The 25011-nt window shown below is 43.2% G+C and overlaps 1 protein-coding gene across 3 annotated transcripts in view; it reads left to right on the top strand.

The window, feature by feature from the left end:
* Positions 1–25011, top strand: part of Col22a1 (collagen type XXII alpha 1 chain) — a 241795-nt gene that overhangs the window by 94833 nt on the left and 121951 nt on the right. For all 3 annotated transcript variants that reach the window (NM_001447163.1, XM_087557414.1, NM_001447164.1), the window contains 6 exon segments: positions 55–99; positions 4297–4341; positions 4698–4727; positions 4965–5018; positions 9048–9101; positions 19529–19582. In NM_001447163.1, coding sequence (NP_001434092.1) covers positions 55–99; positions 4297–4341; positions 4698–4727; positions 4965–5018; positions 9048–9101; positions 19529–19582 — 282 coding nt within the window.

Genomic DNA, 25011 nt, shown 5'->3' with positions numbered 1-25011 from the left:
TCTCTGTACGTCCCTGGAGCCTGTCATAACCCACCTTCACTTTCTTTCCTCCAGGGAAGACCTGGACCTCCTGGTGTGGCAGGACTGCAGGGAGAGAAGGTAAGCAAGCCAGAACTTGGGGGATGGGTACACTGAGCTCTAGGAAGAGGGTGCACACAGTAGAAGCTTGAATTGTTTTCTTGAATTGTTTTCCAAACTCAAGAATAAATGCCCATTAAAAATAAACCTGAAATAGAAAAACTGCACAATATCCAGATAAACTAAAATCTTTCGTTATTTAAAATGCTATTTGGACTCAGGAATGCTATGAATAAGTAAAAATAATAATCATAAAAACATCTTTGTACTTCTTTGTACTTGTTCCTTCGTTTCTCTCTTCCTAACAGTTGTACAAATGTTTTGGGTCATTTCTGAAATCTCTACTCACCATATCCCTTCTCACTGGAGTGCCTTCAGCAGGGCTTAGTTTAATGAATGTGGTACTTAGAATTTTGCATCTTAACCAAAAGGGCAAGCAAGGATCTTCCTAGGATGTGAAGTGTCAATGAAGATGAATGCCAGGCATTCTAGTCAGAGTAGAAGCGAAGGGAGGGGGTGTGCATTAGGTTTCACAGCAGGAAGGATGAGGTGGACTTGGGGGAGAACCATAGATGATCTTCTTACTGAAGCCTAGAGGAATTTAGAGGAAATGAGACAGCGGCCCACACGGAAGTGTACAGGGAGGCTGGGGGTGGTTGGATCAGAGAAACCTCGAATCTCTGCTTCTCAGAGTGACTAGCAGGAGGCGGCAGATGATGGTCATCTGGGGAAAATGGGTTTCCTGCAAATAGTTAAAGTAAAAGAAGACATTTCCTTGAATGCTTTGCAGAAGCACCTGTGGTGTGCAGTGAGTCAATAGAAATTAACAGCAAAAGCCTCCACAGAGGGACAGGGCTGGAGAATGTTATGTTTCCCTCTTGCGCACCTCGACTTCATTTCTAGCTGAGTTAACTTTTCTCCCCTGCTGGCCCAGCTGAGATTTGCATTGCTGTATTATTCCAGTCTTAGGATTTTAATACACTCCTGCAGGGATGTAAAATCCTAAAATAAGTTACTTGTTCAGGTCAGTAAGACCAAAGAATGATGCTTGTTTCTTTGTGTGTGTGTGTGTGTGTGTGTGTGTGTGTGTGTGTTGATTGTATTCTAAGTCTTCCTGTTGCATTATTTGAAGATTGTTTATTCTTTCATATTTGGGGAAATGGTGAGTTATTGCTTCTTGTGGGAAATGCAAAGGTAGACTGTCTGTGTCACAAGTCACCACATTACTTGGGGCATTCCTAGAGATAATTACAAATTAGCCAGGCTTACATGGTCTGGTGCCTCTCATTATGAGAGAGAGAGAATCTAAGATTTTATAGACATTTGCTGTCTCACAGCCATTGAAAAAGACATTGGAACCATTGGGACATTCTTTTTACAGATAAAAGACAGGGACTAAAAAATACTATCTTGCCTAAGACCCCACGATAGATTTTCTTAAATCTACATGACCATATAAGATGCACAATAACATCAGAGCATCTTAGGTTGTGTTGAAAACTGAACTAGATCATCTGTAGTGTGTCAGTTAGCCATTGGTATATAACAAATTACCCCAAACCACTGTAGCTTATCAGAAAGCCTTCAAGATTTCATGGTATTTCAGTGCAATAATCTAGGGACACATGTTATCCCAACTCTGGAGGTCTCCGGAAATAGGGCGTGGTTATTTTAAGAGTGCCCTAGGGATCAGAGCCCTTGTTTCTTATGTTGTCAGTCCTTGGTGGTCATCCAGTCCTCAGTGCTTTGGGGCTATGTAGCTTCTCCATAACAGTGTTCACAGTGGAGGTTGCTTCCCACAGCCCATGGCTTGAGTTAAGAGAAATGACAAACCACCCAGTAGAAGCCACAGCCCTTCTTAGAATCTCAATGTGGAAATCACAATGGCATCCTTCTGTACTTAAAATTGGGCACATAGAGATCACTGTACTGTGAAGATTCCTGCATTGTGTACCAATACTAGACTATGGGGGTCATCCTAGGGGTTAGTTTTCCCAGCAGCTAAATCAACCATTAAAACAAAGGTTATTTCATATAATTGAAAATATGACTCTAGAAAAGATTTGAGTATATTCATTATTAATTTTTTTTGAGCAATTTATATTTCTATGCTTCAGCTTCTTCATTTCTAAGATAGAAAAAATGTTAACTCAGAGAAAAACTTCATCTATATTAGGTTCTTGGAGAACGGCATGGTCAATAGAAACTGTTCAATAACTATTGGTTATATTTACATAATTTTATGGATAGCTACTAGGATATTATTTTGCTCAATGAAAAATGAATATACCAAGAGATTTTATCTCATTATGACCTGCAAGTGATTAAACTTGTAATGATTTATTTCATGACCATTTATTTGCACTTGTTTTTATTTAGTCATGTTAATGACAAGTGATGCCTTCTCATAACGAGCCACAGAGATTCATTTTTCTGCTGTCTATAATGTTGCCTGTCCATATGTGTGTGGCTCATTCACACAACATTACAGTATAGCTACATACTATTCTATAGGTTTTTGTCAACTCCATACAAGCTAGGGTTATTTAGGAAGAGGGAAGTGCAATTGAGAAAATGCCTCCATCAGATCGAACTGTGGACATGCCTATGGGACATTTCATGATTGACATGAGAGGGACCAGCTCATTGTGGGTGTTACTAACCTCTGGGTGGTGGTCCTGGGTGTTATAAGCAGGCTGTGAGGTCTAAGAAATGAGCCAGTAAGCAATACTCCTCTATGGCTTTTGCATCAATTCCTGCCTTGATTTCCTTTTGATAAGGGTCTATGGTATAAAGAGTAAGCAGGATAAATCTTTCCCTTCTCAAGTTGGTTTTGTCATGGTGTTTCATTGGTCAATACTATGTTGCCAAAGTATAAATAAAGCTTGTGGAGGTATAGAGTAAATAGAACCAGCTCAAAGAAGTTAAATATCTATAGAGAAATGCAGATTAAATTATTTGAGCCAGAGCTTGATTAAATGGGACATGTATGTTCATGAGTACTTGTTATGAAGGTGCCTAGACAGATTATAGAATGTTTTAAATGCACGATTTGGGAATGCAGAGGTGTGTGTGTGTGTGTGTGTGTGTGTGTGTGTGTGTGTGTTGTATGTGCCCCTTGTTTGGTAACTCAGAGAAAGTTAAGGCTTCTGTCAGGCAGAACTCAATTATTATAGTGAGAGACAAATAAAATGCACAGCAAGGGAAGCTGTGTATTAGATTTTTTAAATGTAAATTTAAAATTTGCTTATAAAATTGCAGGTTTCCTGTTTTGTTTTATGTAAGCCTTTTGACATAGAAAAGAGCAGTTGGGGAGTCAGGGAAGATCTCAGTGGATAAAGCACTGTAATGCTGTTTAAATTAAGAAATAGACTGGTATGGTGCCCTGCCTGTAACCCTGGTACTTGATAGATGGAAAAGTCAGAAATGGGGGATCCCCAGGAAAGACTGTTTAAGAAAGATAACCAAAGTGGTAAAGCTATGTGTTAAGCTAGAGATCCTGTCTCAATAAATCCTGATTGACCCAAGAGAAAAGTGTTCCTGCTAGGGGTGTTATCTAAATGCAGTGTCCTTGCCTCAGCCATTTGGCCCTGGAGTCATGGAATCCAGGGCTTTGTATTACAATAATTGACAGATACATCTCCTGTAGAACTAAGTTGCAGTTCATGGCCTGGGCAACTGGACAGAAGCAGAGCCAACATAGCCCATGTGAGCTAAACATGAAGGAGGGGAAGTCATGGAACATGACTGTCTGGTAACATTAAAAATGCACGGGAATTCTTACAGCATTTTCTTTATACTCATTTGGTAGATATTTGATGAAATGCTGACCATGTGCTAAACTGTGAACTGCAAAGGTGGAAATTTCTGCTCTTTCTGTGTCCAACAAAGAGCCTACTACTATCAGGTGTATCCCCAGAATGGTGGCCCAGTGCTATTTATAAAGCAGTGTGTAGATATGACAAATCTCACAGAACAGCCAGTTAGAACTGAACATTGATAAGAGAAAATTAAAAAAAAAAATCTCACGTCTTCCACTAGAATTGGTTGTTCTTCTAGAATACTCCAAAGTAGGAGGATATCTAAGCACGATGCTGATATGTGTGATGGAACGCAGAGAAGATCTTCTTGGTTCTCAGGATAAGCAAAAGCCAGGGAAAAGGCAAAAAGGAGAATGTGGCAGCAATAACTATTGATGTGCTTTCTGTCTCTCTGCAGGGAGATGTGGGGCCTGCCGGACCCCCTGGTGTGCCAGGCTCTGTGGTGAGTCACTGTTAGTGGGACCCATGCACTCCTGGGTCACTGGAAGAGTACTGACCTCTAAACATAGAGAACTCATTTGATGACAGGATCTATAGGCAGTTAGTGGTTTGCTGAGGGAGGAATCAGGGGTTGTTATATGCATGCATGAAAAGGCTACCATGAACCCCACTATTATGTGTTCTCAATGATTGCTGTTAAAATATTTAAGCAAAAAGAACATTCAACACCAAACATTGGGTTCTATTTGAGAAGAGTCAGAAATCATTGTGGCATGTGGGACTAGATACCTGAAATGGAACTGAGGATGGCTCATTACTGGCCTGATGATAGTTTTGCTAATCTTGTTTGTCTCTCAGGTGCAGAGAGAGGGCCTGAAGGGAGAGCAGGTATGTAGAATGGGTCTTTCTATTTTGGGGATTCAAGCTGTAGCAGAAGAAAGGCCACAGCTGTGGGGGTTGGGCCCAGGGATATGTCCAGTTGACTTCCACCTGGGAATCAAATGCCTGCATGCCTTAGGTGCCTTTTGGGAAATAAGTTCTTGTCAGCAAAGGGCCATGGGTGGTGGTGTCCCTGATCAGGTAGAGAGGAATATAGTGATTAATGCCTGTTGCCTGTCTTCTCAGGGAGCCCCTGGACCAAGAGGTCACCAAGGCCTACCTGGGCCTCCAGGAGCACCTGTAAGTCACTACTCCTTAATGGTGGGTATACCTAATACCTATGGGTCTGGAAATGTATAGTCTATCCTGTTGCTGGATAGAGAATTATTTCAGAAGCCATGTTATCACTCAGGTAGGTACCAGGGTTATCACCATTCTCCACAGGACAGTAAACTATAGGCAGGTGGCATTGCTGCTGGTACAGGATCAAGTACAGATGTCATGCAGCCTGTATTGAGACCCCCTTCTCCCAAGCAGGCCATGATCAGGGACTCTTGGTGTGTCAGTTTCTGTTCAGATCAGGCACTTAAATGTCAACTGAACCATTTCATGCATATCTGCTTTCTCCACCCCTCCAATTAGCTTTGACTGTGTGGAGGCTCTGTGCATACAGCCATTAATTTCTGCCTCCGTTAGGGACCTAATGATGTGAAAAATAACCATTTGTGAGGAGGACATGAAGGGTCCCTGTGACCATTTATGGTGAACATTCAGTTTCTAAGGATAATTAATGAAAATGCAGTGAACTCCATAGGGGTCATTTGAAATAGTGAGTTCTCTCAGGGTTGGGGGTTAAAGTTATACTTCTAGGCAACATGATTCTGAGTCTTTTACATCACTGTATTTTATTGAGCGAAATGAAGGAACTGCATCTCTAAATTGATTCACACTAAGCTTTAGGCTCTGTTCATTATTGGGGCACAGTGATGGTAGAAAATTAAAGAAACCTAGATAGTGTTTGATTTCAGTGTAATTAGAACAAATTAGCATCAAAACTTTTGGGACAATAGATATCTTCTGTAATCTTCGAGAGAATTAGGTTCTGTGTGGGTGTAAATATAGAACGTAGATCCATGATTGGAAAACAATGAATTTCTATACTTATCTGCCACCGTGAAGGAATTGGTGTGATAGTAATTGGCTGGCTTGAAAAGCTATTAAAAAGCAAAACAAAAAAATCAAACTGGGTGTCTGTCTATGTAGCCTAGGTGCTCTTCATCATGAAGTGTATAATGGGGAGGGCCTTGAAGCTTTCTTATGCTCCTCCTTAACAGCTATTGGGGGAACTGTCCAAGGTACTGAAGATGGTGTCCTGTGCAGTACACTCTTGTCACTCAAGAGTAGGACTTTGTACAATACAAAGCATTAATAGCGCAAGTACTTTAGTCAGAGTTCAGGAAATACCCAGATAAAGGCTATTAAAAGAAAACACAATTCTAGAACTAAACTTTGATTTTTAAAAAGTTTTTATACAATGTTTTTTAAAAGTTACATTTCTCTCTCTCTTTCTCTCTCTCTCTCTGTGTGTGTGTGTGTGTGTGTGTGTGTGTGTGTGTGTGTGTGTGTTTTACCTTCTCTCTTCATTTTTATTACCTTTGTTTTCATCAGTATATTTTGATCATGTTCTTTGTCCTTCTGCAACTCTTCCTGGGATTCTTCCTAGTCATCTAACTTTATTCTCTCTCTCTCAATAAAGAAACAAAAAAAATGAAAGAAAAAAATAGAGACAAGCAAACTAAAGATGTTTTTAAAAATCAATGGCAAAACAAAATACCAAATGAGACAAAAATCACACAAACAAGCAAACTGAGCAAGCACTCACACACACTTATACCCAAATGAAGTCTCTTTGTGCTTGAGGAGTACTCCTGGGCATGGGGCCTACACTAGATTATGGTTGATATACCCAGTGATACTGCACTGGGGAAAACTGATTTTGCATTTCCCAGAAGGTGACAATTGCAAATAGAATCTTGGTTGGAGGTGTAGCTTTGTGTCCACATCCTTTCTTAGTGCTGGGATTTTACCTGTTGTCAACCTGCTCAGGTGTTGTGTGTGCTGCCGCAGTGTCTGTGAGTTCATGTGTGTATCAGTCCTGTTGTGTCTTTAAGACACTATTTCTTTGGAGTCTTCCACTATCTCTGACTTTTATAGTCTCCCTGCCTCCCCTTCCACATAGATCTCTAAGTCTTGGGAGACAGGATAAAGACATCCCTTTTAGGCCTGAGTGCTCAACAAAGTCTGTATTCTCCAGTTAACTCCCATCTATTGCTAGAAGTTTCTCTGATGAACATTGAAAAGTGCTCTGATCAACTGGTGTAGAAATATGCTCTTAGGAGTCATTTTATTGCTATGCTTGAAGCAAACTTCTTAAGGCTAGGATCAATATTTTCCCCCATATTGAAATCCACAAGGTTTATATTGATAGGGATTTAATGTGTACTTGTGGAGAGATGTCCCTGAAAGTGAAGACTCCGGAGAATATTATAGAGGGACATGACTAGAGTGGATAAAGAGCATGGTGGCATGGAAGGCACTCACAATTAGAAGCCAAAGGCCTTGATCACATAACCTATGTTATCCTTTCAAAATTTGCTAACAGTACCCTGTGACTTTAGTACTCAAATGATTTATCTCTAACTTGAAAATTATCATTGTTGTCATTCATTACATAATCATGCTGTGAGGGTTACAACTGATTCATCTGTAACTCGAAAATTATCATTGTCATCATTCATTACATAATCATGCTGTGGATTAAACAGACTGATGTACAAATCAGTGCTCTTGGAGATTTGCTAAGCCTACATGGATTTCAACCTGTGTCCTTCTTTTGAATCCCTGGTGGCACCTATCTCAGAGCCCATCCACAGATCCAGTGCTTCTTAAATATTCATTAAATTGAGAAATACTGGGAAGCTGGTTTTAATGACTTCGGTGGAGAATAGAAAAGTTTTGAGTTTTTGAACCTCAGCAACCCCAGGGAGAGGAAAATATATCCTGGGAATAGCACATGATACTCTGCATCCGAATGCTGGCAACGTTCCTCCCTCCCTAGGATGAAGTAGGTTCTGGTAATCTTACCAATGCATGGCATAAGCCACTCCTTATGAAGAAGGAGCATTTGTGTATGCCATTCATACTATGTCATGGATGGATTCCCTTTACTATTTACATGGTAGTATAGAAAGCAAGGAGCATGGCTCTAAATATGGATCTGTCACCAAAGAGTCATGCAACATTGGACCATAGGGATTGTGCCTATGTGATGCTGATTATTTGAGATAAGGAAAGAAGTTCAAGAAAGACATTTCTGTACAAAATTCAGCAGGATGTGGTGACAGAGCTTGAGTTGAGTGTCTCATGTGTTCTGAACAATTATGATGCAGTGTTGAGACCTGAGGGTCCATCCACTCTTTATGTGATCATCTCAATTGCTTAGCAGATGAATACACCATCTCCATTATATAGAAGACATGATCAGGCTTTGACAGTGTCCACTGACCCCCATCTTAGAGGTCACACAGCATTCAGAGCCTTCAACATTCCCTCTCTAATTGACATGTACCTTTCCTAGATAATTTTATTTGCACCAACTTTATTTTTTTTAATTTATTTTTACTACATATGGATGGCTGTTTTGTCTGCATGCACTACATGTATGGCTGGTGCCTCTGGAGGTCCGAAGAAAGATTAGGATCCCTTTTAACTTATGCTATGGATGGTTGTCAGCCACCAGGTGCATCATGGGATCTGAGCCTACGGCCTTTGCAAGATCAATAAATGCTCTTAACAATGGTGCCATCTTTTTAGCTCTGTTTGTACTAACTTTAATACTTTGGTTTTTTTTTTGTTTTGTTTTGGTTTGGGTTTTGTTTGTTTGTTTGTATCCCAGGAGTCAGAAAACCCAAGCTAATTCCTTCTGAGGCAGCAATATGGAAAGAGTGGACATACTTAAGAGTTACACGCTGGTTTAGGTGATTCTTCTCTGTGTGCTTTATGCAAACTACTACATTAGCCAAGCCATTCCTGCCATACTCTTCTGCAAAGTATGTGACACTGCTCATGTCTTCCTGGTTTACCGTGTTTCAAAGCCCATATCTGTATATTTTAGGGTAGATGGCAGATCATGGATTGCTGCTTCCCTTCTGATCCTATAATTTCCTATTCGGATGCAATCTACATGTCCCTGTCCCTGAGAGTGAGAGGGGTGAGCATATGCCATGGAAGTTCACATATAACATTCTCTCCTTTTTTCTTTTGCCAAAGGGTTTGATTGGTCCAGAAGGCAGAGATGGACCCCCAGGGCCTCAAGGTCTCCGAGTAAGTAAACCATGTACCCTTTCTGATGAGCCATCCTCCCACACTGGCCTCAATTGCATGGCCTCCATTGCATGTCATCTGACAGAGGACTCGAGTCTCCTTATCCAGATTCTTCAGCCTCAGGAACTTGTAGTGAATATTAAAAACTGAAAGACTGGGCTCAGTTCATTAATCTGGTTGAGAATCCACCTTTTCTCTGCCTTGATCTGGGCCTTGGAAACATGGAGAAGAGTCTGTGATTGGCTCTATGTCTGGCACACAAGGACACACATGCCCCTAAGAAATCAGAATTCCTAAAAGAAAGAAGCCAACTAGGGTATATAATTCAGGGATAAGCAATTGACCCAGGCAAGTAGTAGCCATAACTTCTCACAGGAGATGATGAGGGAATTTAATTTGGAGTAAAGTATAAGAGAAAAGACTGCAATCTGCCAATGTGTTACAACTTTAATTTAAAGATCTATATTGTTATTGAACATTTTATCTCATGGTAATAAATTTGAATAATTAAGTTAGTTTAATTTAGTAGCTGTCATGTGTAAAGCTTTGCATACCTGGAATAATGTAACAGGCTTTGGTAGGAGGGCTAAAGAAATGTATGCACACCAGATATTCTGCTAGATGCTTCATGGCAAACTGGGCCCGGACTCAGGTTCAGCTCCGTGTCCCTAGTCTTTAGTAGAATGCGTGCACATCTACTGGAATCTAACTCTGAAGCTTGTGCTCTCTTTTCTTGTTCCCATATGGAGCTCTCCACAGGTTAAATAAATCCAATAGTGAGGCAGGCAGCCCCTGGAGCAGCAAGCTTCTCTACTCTGCAGGTTTGCAATGGAGCTATTGACTCCTGGGTTGGCAGAGGCATTCCCTCCCCTACTTTAATGTTCTGTTTAGCCTGAAGATCATGTATCTCCTTTGGAGGAAGGTTTTATATGCATGCTATGGATTGACTGAGAAAGCTGGGCCCACAACACTCCATATCTTTCATCCTGAAATCCTGTGTGGCCCTTGTCACTTAACAGACTCTAACTATAGTTGTCTACTGGTGAACTCTCAAATGCTGTAAAATCCAGGGAAGATGTTGAAAGATGTGTCCAAGGGACTATGGGTGTGAGACAGAGAGTCACATTCAGGATACTCAGCAATAGCCTGTTTCAATTTCCCCTGTCAGCCAAATGAAGCAGTCCCCATATTGCTTTTTCCTCTGTAGTAGAAGGAGCCTAGGTTTTGAAACAAGTACGTGGGCTTGACATCCATGTTATGTGACCATTGTATGCCACCTGGCTTTTGTAAGCCTGTTGCTTTCTCACTGTAGTGGTGAAGCTTCATGAAGTCTGAATTGCTGAGGGAAAGGAAACTCAGAATAGGAAGCAAATTGTCGCAGTGTTGGGGATCTTATTCTCTGAACGTGTTCACATACAATCTTAAGAGAAGGCAACCATGTTCACACGTTATATATACTTAATATTTATGCACCAGTGTCATTGAAATTCTGCAGTGCTGCTTTCCCCGATATAATATTAGAATGATACACAGAACTCTTTACATATAGGTAACTATGAACAGTTTCTATTTGCATCTTTCCTTTACTCACTGAGTGGGGAAGGAACATCTTGCTGATCAGGCCCATACTTTATTGTCTAGGATTTCCTGCAACCTACTGTGTGTGCTTCCCAAATTGGCTGCTGCCTTGCTGAGTAGTACTTAAACTCTGTGAGCTACTTCAACCGCATATAAAAGTGAGCTTGGCTTAGTTCAGTCTTAACACAGATTAAGGGACTTGGGGACTGAGCACATATATCAGTTTTTGAGATTTAGTGAACAGGACAAAGAGACTCAAGGGAAGCAAAAAGATGGAGAGGATAGGGTAGAGCTGTGACCCAAGTGCAATGAGACATGAATGTAGCAAGCCCCAACTGTGTGCCAGACCTGGCAGTGGCTTCTGTAAATCAAGGTCAGACCTTTGAAGAATGCAGTTGCTTAATGACCCTTCAGGTATACCTGCCCAGGACCACATACTTCTCCAAACCTTGCCTGCCTTTTGCTCAATCTCTCGGTGTACCATAGGTTTCCACACATTGTCCTATTCTGCTATCTATCTCAGAACTTGTCCAGAAGATGTAGGGCTCTGCAGTCTAATGTTCAAAGTCCCCTAAAGCTAAGCTTGATCAGGTCTCTGGGGAGATGGATAAAGATGATGAGATATTCAGAAGAGAAGGGAAGCCCAGCTTAGAGCTGCTGGGCTTCCAGGGAGTGATGTGGGAGCAGTGCTGTATGGGGCAGCCTTGTAGTAAGTGGGATGTTGAAGATGGTTACAGGACACAGGAAGTGTTCATAGAGCTATGACGTCTGTGCACTGATCACATCCAGCAGCATCATCTACACTTCTCTAGTTTGGGCATGAATCAGTCAAAACCACCAAGAGCCACAGTCATGGCCTCTTGTTCCAGCCCTGCTGAAACTATACTGGGGACCTTGCTCCTTCCATTCCCCTTTCCACATCTTTTCCTTGCTCTTTTCGTCTTTTCCCTTCATCCTACCCTAGCCTTATATCTTCCTCCATTTCCTTCTACTCTAAGTCCATCATTTCAACAAATGTTTCTTCATCATCGACTGTCCATCGTAATGGTCTACTGAGGGTAACTGCCCTCATGCTGCTGATATCCGGCAGGTGCAGGAATGCAGACACAGCTGTTAGTGTTTGAGCAGGTGATGCAGAAAGGTCCCAAAGATGATAATGGGTTTGAGCAGACTCTCAGGCAGTGAGGCGGCCGGCCAGGCTGACAGCTGTGGAAAGGACATGATCAGCCTTAGCTGGGACCCTGGGGCCAGGGGCTGCTTGGCATATCTAGGCAAAGGATCCTCAGAGCCACCAAGGGTCTAGCAGGGGATATAAAGTAGTAAGAGAACCTGAGGACAATCAGTGTTTAGCCCTGTAGGCTACTGAAGGACTGTGGCTTTCATTTTGTATCAAGTGTGGAACAGTACGTGTTGCCTCCACTATGTTGGTTCTATTATGGGAAAATATGCAAATGTTGAAAGAATAGCTAAGTGAACCTCTATATCCCCATATCCACTTCAGAATTTATGAAATCATTGAAAAGTCTGTTTTATTTATATCAACACTCAGTCTGCCCACCACCGGGCTTGAGTTGGAAGCAATTCTTAGTCCCACAATTTGTATATGAATATTTCAGCACACTGTCTCCAAAAGATAAAGGATTTCATGAGAGACTGAACCATAATACCATTATCCAACCAAATCTGCTTGAAATTTCATCAAATATTTACCCCAGTGCTCAGCATGTTCTGACTTCTCTGTGCCTGACTGCATTCGCTCATTGTGATGTTTGATACCACAGTCAGGAGCCAGACTCTCATTCCCAACCCATCCATTTGGGTTCGGGAACAATTATCAGGAGAAGGGAGACCATCAGTCAGGGGCCCCCTGATGACCGATTGATAAGATGGGAACTCAGCCCAGAGCTGGAGACACGGAGGCCGCGGAGGTTGCTGATGCCCCGTTCACCGGTTGGGCAGGGAGAAGACTAGGTAATAGGCAGAAGGTGGTTCCAGAAGGTCCGTGGTCTAACAGAGGGAAGCCATAAGTAAGACATTGCTACAGGGTGCACTGGAAGAACCAAGGGTGTGGCTAGTGCCCTGCCCCTTTGATACTCTGGAATTGCTCACCATTTCTGGCTGTGCTCCAGCCTGTGAACGTCGTTTGAGTTTAATGCCTGCAACAAAACCGAAAAGAGAAGCAGCTAATTGAGATGTGGTGGACTCAGAAGCAGCTTCCTGTGACAGTCCCTGGCTGAGTCAGGAATGCCTGAGACAGGATGACTTCCTCAAAAGTTGTATCTCTGCTTCTCTTGCTTGCCACTTGTCATTTCCGCCCCATTGAGTTCCATTGAAGAAGCATCAAGAAGCACTCCTAAATGTCAGGATGCATACTCAGGCTCCGCGAAGGAATGGAACAGATTTTCAAAACCAGGCATAGAGACCTGTCAATGGAGACAGACTAAAATGTCACGTAGGGGAAGGAAGTTAGGCCCGTTTCTTTAGAGATTAGCCATAGGCAGACAGCAGAATATTTTACAAGGTAAATGAATTCATTTTAAACAAAGTTGATGCTTTGGCCAATGGCATGGTGAAGGCAGAGGATCAGTATCCAGGCTGCAGAGATGCCCGTCCCCTTGTTACAGCACAATAGATAAGTGCTTGCTTAGGGTGGAGGGAGATATGGTGCACTTTGCCATAGCCTACCCATTTGCCTGATCTAGAAGGTAAGAAAGAAGCAGGAACCATTGTCAGCTGGAGATAGGGCCCGAGCAGTTGCATCTGAGTCTGGAACATTATAGTGGAGAGCCAGAGCCAACCTATAGCACTTGCATATTCTAGGCTTCCAGGAGTCTCACTGTCCCACCCCCAACCCTCACAAAAACCGTGTATTGTCCACCCCAGACACCTGTCCCATCAGGACCTTGATGAAACCATTCTTGATGAAAGCTTGTCTTCTCACCAGTAGGATGTAAAACTACAAGAGTGAGAACTTTTCTTCTTAGTTTTGCATCTGCACTATTAGCCTTTCACATCTATAAAACACAAGGTTATATATGTGTGAAAATGTATCCAATAGAGTCCTTTGGAATATACAGAAGTGTATAATGACGTTGGTAATGTCTTTAGATAATTTGTGAGCCAGAGAAAATGAATCAAGTGTAGAATCAGGTCTCTGTGCACACGTGACTGTGTGGTGTGGAGAAAGACAGGACCCAGGACTGGGATCTGGTCACCTGGGTATGAACCTTGGACATGAAAATGTCCAGTATGGGAGGAGAGAATTTGGGTATCATGTAGCTCTTTCCTGCTGAGTCCTAGCAGGATCTTGTCTTGACAAGACAAAATTCTATTAAGAAATTCAGCTAAGTATAAAATTTGGAATACTGAATCCTGAAAACCCAGTAAGAAGCAGTTCCCTTCCTAAACTCCTCCTGATCTCTGTTCTTTGCACAAGTTCACAGCAACCTTTTTCAGCCCTTTGGGTTATTTTAATATCTACTGGTTTCCTCTCACCAGTTAATGAGAACTAAAGAGATGACCCTCTCAGATTTGAGGCTCTCCTTCTCCCCAAGACAGAGACTCCCTGTATTGCCCGTGTTGTTTCCTATTTAAGAGTGTGTCACAAGGGCACACTCTTCAAATGACATTCATCTTGGCAGGCGTAGAGCCAATAGGAGGTAGAAACAAATAGTTGGCAGGACTGTATCTTTGCAATTTTTTCTCTGCGTGTGCGCGTAGTCGTTTATATGTGTGTGCAGGCCAGAGGTCAATATTAGGCGTTTTCTTTCCACTGAGTATATTTCCTCCACAATAGTATTTGAGACAGGGTTCCTTGATTGTATTAGATACAGTGGATACACTGTAAGGTCCATGAGCTCCTGGAGTCTGTCTCTTTCCATTAGTGCTAATTTACTGGTGCTCAGACTCAGGCTTTCATTCTCATGAAATATTTTACCCACTGAGTCTCCCCACCCCAACTTTCCTTTCATGTTTGTCATTTAGTTTTTCACAAAGTACTATGGGGTATGGAAGCTTAGTCTTAGTTAACTAACTAGGGATCCAAGACAAGAGCCAAGAAGAAATGTGTTAGAGTCCCCCGGCATCACCCAGACTTGACAGTGGGATTGATTAGAGCCAGTTCTGCCTGACTCCACCCCCTTCTCAACCTGAGCCTTATTGTCATTGTCACCATTCAAGAGATCAAAACCTTGAGCTGTTTTCCCAGCTGTGGGCTCTTTGTAGAGAGACCCAGGGCTCTTACTATCCAATCAGGTACATTTGTGTGGTACCCCAGATGTGTAGCCCTTTAATCTGTTTCCCTTGGCACTGAAGTCTAACGATTGGCACACCAGCTCTGACTTCTGTCAGATTTCATAGAGAAACATGGCAGGCTTTTGTCAGTGGCAGTTTGGGTGGCATTTGTTCCACTTTCCATTGTTAAAACTTCCTACTGGACCAGATGGGAGCAGTGTTTGGGCCACAGGCTACTGTTTGATTCATTCCAGGGCCAGGAGCCAGGGTTTTGTTAGGACATTCTAAGTAGTCCCAGAACACCAGGTTTCAGATCCAAACAGTGGGAAAATGATCGCTGTAGACATTTGGAGGCATGGAAAAGAGCTGAGTGAAAGACCATAAGGCACATATTAGCTGACAGGCACAGCCAAAGCCTTTTGTATGGTAATGGCCCTGCCAGTGGCTGTGTTAACACATCCTAGCTAGGTTCGCTGCTGTTTGGAATTTATCAGCCTCTCCTCTCTCCATGGGCAGACATGCTGCCCTGGAAATAGCAGTTTTACTAACATTTTGGCATCCATAATCACTTGAAAAATCTGCCCTTGTGATAAATTACGAATACTTATCCAGATATTGTGCTGGGCCGCAGTTTGAAAAAGAAGAAAATTAAAATTTCAGGAAGCAGACTACTGTTAGTAAAATCACTCTTTATTCCAGAAGAACCTGTCAAATTCAGGAAGTGCACAGCAGCTGCTCCCTGGCTTCAGCTGAAGCTAACACAGCTGCCTGGGGCTTTGTGCCTAGCATTTGAGATGCTAACTCGTTCATTTGTGGATGATAGTAGGGAATGTTTATCTCCAATGTGTTTCCCCATTTTGCCTATAATTCTCATTATTGTTGGGGTCTTCCTGGAAGAAGTGGCGTTGCCCCAGGCTGTGATTTTTGTCCAGTTGAAATGGAGAGGAGTTATTACAGAGACAGAAGTGTGGCTATGGTCTCGAAGGCCTAAGGGGGCGTTAGAGCTGTGATAAACCTCCCAGCTGATTCTGGTTTTATTTGGTCTCTACCTTGAGGGCCCAGAACAGTTTTATAAAACTCAGCCAGGAGTTTTATTACTGGATGCTGTTAGAAAAGAGGGTAGGATGTCTGGGTATGGGATCTTCAGGTCAGAGAGCTCCAGTGTATCTTATACCTGTTGTAGAGCTTCTGCTGTTTTAGAGGTGCGAAGCTTAGATTCAGTTTCTTTTCCCTTAGCAGGATTGACTCGCTGTACAAATGCCCCAGTGAGTGCTAGAGGAGATGGTCTCTGCCACAAGGGAAGGAGTAAGAGATCCCTGGGAGGCACCTGGTGGCTATGGGTGCTGGGACGTCAGCAGCATGTCCTTAGGGGACACAGCTGACTACAGTGTGGCTACCCCCAAATGTTATGATGAAGATGCTGTTCTTTTCAGGAGAGAGGCAGCTTCATGATGCTAGTTTGAGAACACAATTCATGGCCTTCTCTGATCCCTGGTCATAACCTAGACTTTTACCTCTGTACTGAAAACCTAATGTTAGGGACATTTGCTTTAGTTGGTAGGCTTCTTTGCCTTCCTCTTTTCTTGCCAAAAGTTTCTTATGTGCTATCATGTCTTATATTCATTTTCTGAGGCTGTGATAAAACACGATGACCAGGGAAACTTACAGAAGAGTTTACTTAGGCTCATGGCTCCAGAGCACTGAAAGTCCATCATGGCGGGGATAGCATGACAGCAAAGGGCAGGTGTGGTGGCAGGAGCAAGAAGCTCAGTTCTAGATGCAGCTCTACAGTAGAGAAGAGGACAGGATTAGCCTGAGGCTATAGACATGCAAAGCTAGTCTCCAGCAATATTGCAGCCTCCATCTCAGACAGGCAGCATCACCAACTGGGCACCATGTGTTCAAATATTTGAGCCTGTGGGGGACATTTCTCTTTCAAACCACCACATTTGTCTGCCATTCTAGATTGCTGTATTTCACATCTAGGCAAGGGGGCTCTTCCTGACCTCACAGCTGCTACATAGCTCATTTTCATCAGAGGGTCTTGTCATTCCTCTGAAGTAATCCTGGCCTGCTGAGGAAGCAGAGACCTCACAGTCTCCAGTCTGTGAGGGGAACTCACCCTTCTTGCTTCCTTTTCCACCCTGTATAGGAAGAGGGGTAGAAATCACTCTGAGGTATTCTTTTCAGCCAACAGCCAGGTTTTCACATCCTTCCTTGTCCTCTGTCCTTCCTCCCAGAACCCATTCAGTGTTTCATTCCTTTCAACAGGGAGATGATGCTGTATTGGTCCTGAATTAATCTTGTAAATAACCAGCAACTTTCTGTGAGATAACCTGGGGAAAGAGGAGGGACATCTGTTCAGGTAGAATATTCAAGGTGTCTGTTTTCTACTCTGAGGAGGAAAGGGAATGGTCTCTCTTCACGATCATCCTCTTAATATACACTGTTACCAGAGCAGGATCTGATGCAAGGTGAGACCAGGTGAATCTAAGGCATGGCTTGCTTTTGAAGGTCTCTGTGACTACACTTTGATTTTACCCAATAAGTGTCAAGAAACTCAATTTTGGTATCATCACAGGCAACCCTGCAGGTCAAGTTCTCTAGGGTCATGACTGGATAAAAAATTGCCACACAGAATCTTTCCATCTTTTTGATATCTTTTACCTCAAACGCACACTGTTTCCCCTACTGCTAGTGTCTTTGCAGTTGGCTCACATCCACCTAAAATGCAACTTATTCAGCCCACAAATATATACCAAGCATCTACCATGTGACAGGTACTGTTCTGGGCCCTCAAAGTAGATAGCAAATAAAACCAGAACCAGCACCTGCTTCTGAATGGTTTGTGTCCTAATAGGGCAGAGAGGCAGTAAATAAACACAGAAATCAATGGAATATTGGTAGTAACAGAAACTAAGGGATGTCCTACAGGGTGAGGGGACACAGCCAGTGGAGACAATGCTGCTTGCAGGTCTTTTCCAAGGAGACAGTCAGGTGAGACAGTCTTTGAGCAGAGACCAAATGGGTCTCTGGAGAGGCCACTCTTCATGTAGAAAGAACACCTGAGAGAAAGGCATTGGGGTCTTGTTCAAAGCAGAGGGGTGAAGCCATAATGTTTGGATGTGGAGGAAGGCCCACAGAAATGAGACAAAAGTGCAGGAATGGGGTCATGAAGGGCAATCTAGGGACATAGAAATGTTGGTCTGATTTAAGAAACATTGTGATGTTTGGGCAGAAGGAATATAGTAGATGTCTTATGACTATAAGGGGGAAAGCAGTGAAGGAAGCTATGTATGTGGGGATTCTGCAGTAATCTAGGGGTGATCTGATGCTTGGGTGGGATGGAGTATGGGAGCAGGCAGGTGGGACTTGACAAACCTCACTCTGTCTTCAGACTGCTTGTGTGCTTCAGCTCCTGCACACGGTAAACAAACCATGTGGTTGTTTTCAACCCTGGACTCCATGGATGGCTCTGCTCCATCCAGGACACTCAGACTCTTGGGGCTCCGTGATTGCTTCCTTTGCATCCCCCAGTTTTATGCCTCAGTTACACTCAGCGTGTGGGGATGTCCCACTGCCAAGAAAGACCTTAAGTGCTCATGTGGTCTGGGAGGAAGAGGAAGAGAAGAAGCATGGAAGGAAAGAGGAAAACGGAAGGACGACAGCAAGGAAAAGAAAAGAGGAAAAGGAGGGTAGGGTGGAGTAAAGGGCAAAAGAAGCTAAGAGGCAAAGATAAGGAACCATGCCTGGGTCTTGGGAAAGACAAAACCTGCTACACATATACATGTCATGCATTGGGTCTAACCTGGTTGGTTGCTCCGATGAACTCAACAAAGATGCAGTACATTAACTGTGCAATTCATACCACAGAAGGATGCAAACAGACTCAGTGACCTGCTTATCCACAGGTGGAGGATTACATACATAAATAGAGTGACCACTATGTGACGGACAAGGTGGGGGCAGAGGTACCCTCAGTCCTCTTGTAAAATGCAGCTCAGGGAAGCTACAGTTGGAAAGCAAGGCTCATGAAGGCAGTAGCTATCATGCAATCATTCTGAAGAGTGGAAGAGGTGGTGAGGAGTTAGAGAGGAGAGCGGGAGAGAGATTCATGTCTGTTCATACAGTTTCCCTGGGAGATTGACCACTATCAGGCACGTTTGGCAGACCTAGGATGCCAAGAGACCCAGGGGCTTCAAAGTCATGGAGTTGGGTATGTGAGAGGGTGAAGAGGATCTGGGAAGAGTTGGAGAATGGTAAACCATGATCGGAATATATTTCATGAAAAGATGCTTTCAATATATTTGTATGTATAGCAACAGCAAACCACACACACAATAAACAATATTCTTGTTTGCTCTGCTTTGTGAATGTTGGGCCATGTGTTATCTTTAATCTTACTTAAAGAGAGAGGGGAAGAAGCTGACCTCTTGGAGCCCCAAACATGAGCCCTATTTGTTCCTACACCAGACCTCTGTGAGGTGCTCCTGGGGATGTAACCCATTAAGCAGTGAACTCAAGTTATTGAGACAGGATTTTCCTGAGAGACACTATTCCTCAGGCTTTGTGGGATGATGCTTCACTCTTAACTGTGGCTTCTCTTCTGTACTCAGGGGAAGAAAGGTGAAGTGGGTCCACCAGGAACCCCTGGATCAGTGGGACCACAGGTAAGAACTGCCTTCTAGTTTCCCCATAGGAATGCTATTTCCTCTCACTCAATGGCCTGGTAGCAGTTCTTAGCTTTCAACAGGCATCTTGGTAGTCATCATCAGAGAACTAGAAGGAATGACAACCAGTTACATCCATTTTCCTGAAAAAGCAAACAAATGAAAAAAATTTAACAACAACAACAACAACATCATCAACAACAACAACACAGAAAGCAAGCTAGGCTACTTCTTTCTCATTTGGAATCATGATCACATATGTATGTATGTATGCACACATGGACACACACACAAATGCACATGCAAAGATACATGCACACACACTACATGAAAGAAGTGGAACTCCTTGGAAAGAGGAAAAGGACTAGAGGGAGCAGGCTAGGAGAAGGAAAGGTAATGGGGGTAAATATGTTCAAAGGCATTCTATAGTTGAACAAAAATAAGATCATGAGGTACATTGCTTTGTCTAACAAACACTAATATATACAGTCATATTTAAATATGTTTTATAAAAATATAAGAAAATATATTTTATTTTAATAAAATAAAAATGTTATTAAAGCAAACACACATAGCAAGCTTAAAAAGGTGGTCCTAAACCATATTCTTTGTGAAAGCTGAGCTCCTTGGTAAGTTCAGCCAGCCGGGGATACTGAATGAGTCACTGACTCAAAGAGTGCAATAAGGTAAGGTGGGATGAGATAAGGAGATGCAGCAGGGTAGGGTACAAGGTTCAGCAGCAGGCCTTCTAGTGTGGGCACCCACTGTCCTACCTGCTTTGGAAGAAAAATCTGTTGTGCCCAGGAGTTTAAGTCTACCTCGAATAACGTGACCTTATCTCAAAGATTAGAAAAAAATCAGTATTAATTCAGCTCTACAAATTTGTTTTCAGCTGTAAATGTACTTGAGGGTGTCAGACCCCTTGGGTTACAGTTACAGATGGTTGTGAGCTGTCTAAGGTGGGCGCTGGGATCCGAACTCTGCTCCTTTAGAGGAGCAGCAAGCACTCTTAACCACAGAGCAATCTCTCAGTCCTACATTGCAGTTTTCAATGTGCGAGCTTGTACTGTTTTCTTGTTAATTTTATTTACACATACTTGAGCCAGTCCTTGTTACATACAGAACTGGGGTCCGTCTTTTCATTCCTAAAGAATGAGCAGGTATAGAGCCTTTCAAATGTTAATCTTAAAATTTCAACTAATGGTAAAACTCTGTTTTCTATCCAGAATGTTTCCAGCAAATCTAGGTAGGAGCATAAAACTTATCCACTGAGTTAGTTCTGCACATCAGTCCTGCACAGGATCACTTTATACCACCTATGGTGACACCGCATCTGTGTTTTAGTTATCGACAGCCCCACAGGGCCTCTTAGGAAATGATAATGGCAAACATTGTCAATATGGAAAGACACCTCACATAAACCCACGTTCAGTCGCACTGCCTAGGGATTCGCTCTTGGATTTAGGGAGAAGGTGGTATGATGTCTGTGACATCACATGCTTCGTGTCTTGCTCCCTCTGATCAGTTGCAGCGTGAACTGCAATGAATGAGACAGTTTAGCTTTGCCATGGTTGACAGTTTTGTCCAGGCTTTTCAGAAAACAGTAGGACCCAGGAGTGAAAGCCACCCACCCACCCCTGCTGTCCTATGCAGGAATCTTCTCTCATTAGGAGCATAAGGAAAGTAGGGGTCTTTGTGGGGTCCAGCCACATTCACACATTTGTGCAAAAGTGATGTTGCCTGTGACTTGGTAAGGAATCCAGACCCCTGGGTGGGAGAATGTACAACCAAGGGACAGAGTTGGTGTGAGACCTGGGTGGGCTCCCAGGACTGCTCAGAATATTCCCTGAGATAGGGGGTGATCATAGTTTTACCTCAGGGAATGCAAATTGTGAATACCTTTCCTTCAGAAGTGTCCCAGCTGCACACTGAATTAACTTGATTGCTCTGTTAAATTCATGCAGGCAATTTTCATGTCTTCAAATTCTATCCAACTTCATAAGTGTACCACAGTTGCAATTACTGTGGTGGAAATAATTATTTGCTATTTCTTTATTAATAATAATTAGATTAATTGGGTACTTATATATCATCATTGTAACTACTAATTGCATCAGATAGCTGTTTAGTCACTGTATAGGGATTAAATGTTGCTTCATTAATAATTAGTGGGCTAATTAATTAATATGGAGTGTAATTAATTTGTTCTTTTCATTAAGGATAATACAAACAGGCATGCATTTTTGTCAACATTTATATCTATTGGCTAATGTGTTACTTGTTAATAGTTTGATTAATTTGGCTAGATGTTTTCATTAATGTTTAAAAGAGAAAATTAGGAGTATGCATATATTGTCTGGCTCTGTTTCTCTGTCTGTCTGTCTGTCTGCCTGTTTCTTTCTCTCTCACAGATAATGATGTATAACTCCCATGCCATGTTTGGTGTGATAAAGGTTCTGAAGGTGAAATCCACTGAGGTCATCTAGAATGTTATCTAGGGCACCTGAAACCACCAACATTTGGTCTTTTTGGTTTGCAGTGGTGTGGAATCGTACATGTCAGGCAGCTGCTACACCACTGAACCATATCCTCAGCTTCAGGCCTTAAGTTTTCACATGAATCCCAACAGGGTCATCTCTTGGCCCAGGGAAGATGAGTTGCTTGGTGGGAGCATCTTGAGAAGCTGCAGATATTGAAGCGTCCTGCCTCTCAGTCTCCATCTTCTGTTAGGTCCAGTCCATCCTTGAGACACTAGAATCTTTATATGTGACAAAGGGAGGGACTGTGGAGCATTGTAGTTTTTAAAGGGGTTTCTTTTGGCAGGGGCAGTAGGGAGAATAAGGGGCTCCCTAGTCCCCTGAAAACCCATGTTTTACTTATGTATCCATAGAAAAATGAAAGGCAATAGGAGGTTCAATAGAAAGAAGAACCAGAGGCAAGACAGCTGCTATGCAGATCTGCTGCCCTTTGTAAGCACTAGTCCCTTAGAAGACAGAGGAGGCCAGCAGAGCAGGTGCCTGGAGCAGGCTGACTGCTGCTTTGCATTACCCCCACCCCCAAACTGGACTTGCAAGACGCTCTGTGTAAGTTGTAATGGATACTGGAGGCTATGTGATACCTCCTGGTAGCAGTCTCCTGACTTTGTAACAGCCATTTACAGTTGCTTTTGACTTTCTTCATGATGAGACTGTTGCAGTGGGCAGGTTTAATTCCTGAGGACATCCCTAGTGGTTCTCTGCTTCCCGCCCCAAACCTTTGTTAACTCCTTACTGTGTACAGCAGAACCACTGGGTGCTGAGTGCTTGGACTCGGAGGTATCAAAGATGTCTTTATGTTCTAGATTCTCCCTAATGTCGTTACAAGAAGAGCATGAGGCTGGGCATCTGTAGCAGGATGGCCAGACTGGAGTTCTAGGTTGGGATTGGGGCACACTGTGTTCTATTCTAGCTTGACCTCTCAGTTGCTTTAACTCCCGTTTCCTTTCCTCATTTGCAGCTTGTGGTGGAAAGGGCTGCCTCGCTTGATCAGCGTGGGGTCTAAATCAAGTAGAGCTGGTAAAATGGAGCGTTCATTTCTGGCCGTTCTTCCGGGTTTCTATCTTCTATGTCTCCTATGCACTCCGTGCCTCTTCTCTGTTTTATTATGCATACAGCAGCAGGGAGAGGGCTAGAGTGGTGGTGGCTGCAGATGGGGTTGGTGGCATGGAATGATCCCGTACTAGAGACATCTGTGCCTCTGAGCATTGCCAGTCCCTGACCTTAGGCACCTGATCCTAACCTGCTACCCAGGAGTTTTAACAGGAAGCTCTGCTCTCTGCATGTGTAACCTCCAATTCAGGTGACCCCAAAGCAGCTGGACCCTTCAGGATGCATATACTTCCTTTGTATGTGGAGAGGGTAGCTGTAGCAAGGTCTTTAAACTCTCTGGGCCAGCTTTCTTCACTGTCAAACCTAAGCATTTCATTTTTCACTAGCTAGTCACTGAAGATCATCAACTTTAGACTGCTTTTAGTCAGGCACCACCACCATCAGCAGATCAGGGGTGTTTGCAGAAAGAGGGGGAGGGTAAATAAGGTCAGACTAGCAGTGGACTGGCCAGGAATCTCAATTTCAGAGAGGAGTGTTTTAGAAGGCTATAAACATTCCAGAGCCATCTGCACAGCCAGATATATAAGGAGAGAAGAAAGGAAAATGTCCCCATGGCCTGAGTACTACCTGTGTAGAAAGGCCCCCTGTTAAACTCCATTGATGGGTACTGTGGGGGCCTGAGTGATCCTCGAGTGACAGTGGGTGGCCTGGTATGTCCTTTCACTGGGAAGTGGGTCCGGTGATTTCTGCAGATCCCTCAGTATGCAGAGAGGTGAACAGAGTTGATCAAGAGCAGCAGGTGGGTGTGGTGCTGAGGATATTGGGCAAGGCAGGCAGCCACCCTTGATGCCACATTTCTCCAGCTCTTGTCCAACAAGGAAGAGAGGTTGGTCTTTACCCAGGGCATTTCCTAGCTCACTGTAGCCTTCCCAGGTACCCAGACTTAGGGCAAACATACCAAACAGGGTGGATGCTGCCCCAAAGACTCACCAGGTCTAAGTGAGCTACTGAGAAAATAAACTCCAGCTGCCTCTCAAAGCCCTGCTTTGTAAATGCTCTGTATATTCTGTATATGATCGTTTGACTCACACATGCCACCCGGAGTCAGTAAATGGGATAACTCATTATTGTGACCAGTGTGCCATTCTTTGTTTTTTATCGCCCTCTGGTGGCCATATGCTATTATTGTTCTCTGAATGCAAATGGCCCCTTGAAGTGTTCCTTTTAGGTGACTTAAGCATTTTCTGAGTATGGCTTCTTGTCATGGCCTGAATTAGTTTCTCTGTGAGATGCAGAGGAATCTAAAATGTTCGATTCTTGTGGATCTGAGGGTAAGGTAAGAAGTACCTTGACCATGATCTTGACCTTGATCCGAGAGGAAATCCAAGAACCTGGGTGCTATCTCAGAAGAGAGGAGTAGTGGGCATCTGGAGAGGGGCACATCCAAAAGGAGGCCTGGGCAAGTGCATGCTCTAGTGCCTTCTATTGCTCCTGGAAGTTGTGTGGGGTGGGGAAAATTTGTAAATACTTCTGGAAGAATACAAAATGCCAGGCCGAAAACCAAGGATGTACCACCACCAAAACCCAGAACAGGTGCCCCTGCAGGGTGTTCAGCTGCCAGCTTCTGAGTGTTCTCAGGTGAAAGGCCACTTGACAGGACTTTCTTGAACCTGAAAAATACTCAGAATGATCCTCACTGTCTCCCAGAGCTCCGTCATTGCATAGTGACCCCCAGCCAGCCCCTGACCCAGCATATGTCTCTGTCTTTGATGGTCTCCATATGGCATCTGAAAATCTAAAACCGCATGGCTGACATATGTCTCTTTTGACCCTCTAGTTATT

Source organism: Rattus norvegicus, chromosome 7 (assembly GCF_021556685.1).
Source record: "Rattus norvegicus strain SHRSP/BbbUtx chromosome 7, alternate assembly SHRSP_T2T, whole genome shotgun sequence".
NCBI lineage: Eukaryota > Metazoa > Chordata > Mammalia > Rodentia > Muridae > Rattus > Rattus norvegicus.
This window is presented reverse-complemented; position numbering and strand designations above follow the sequence as displayed.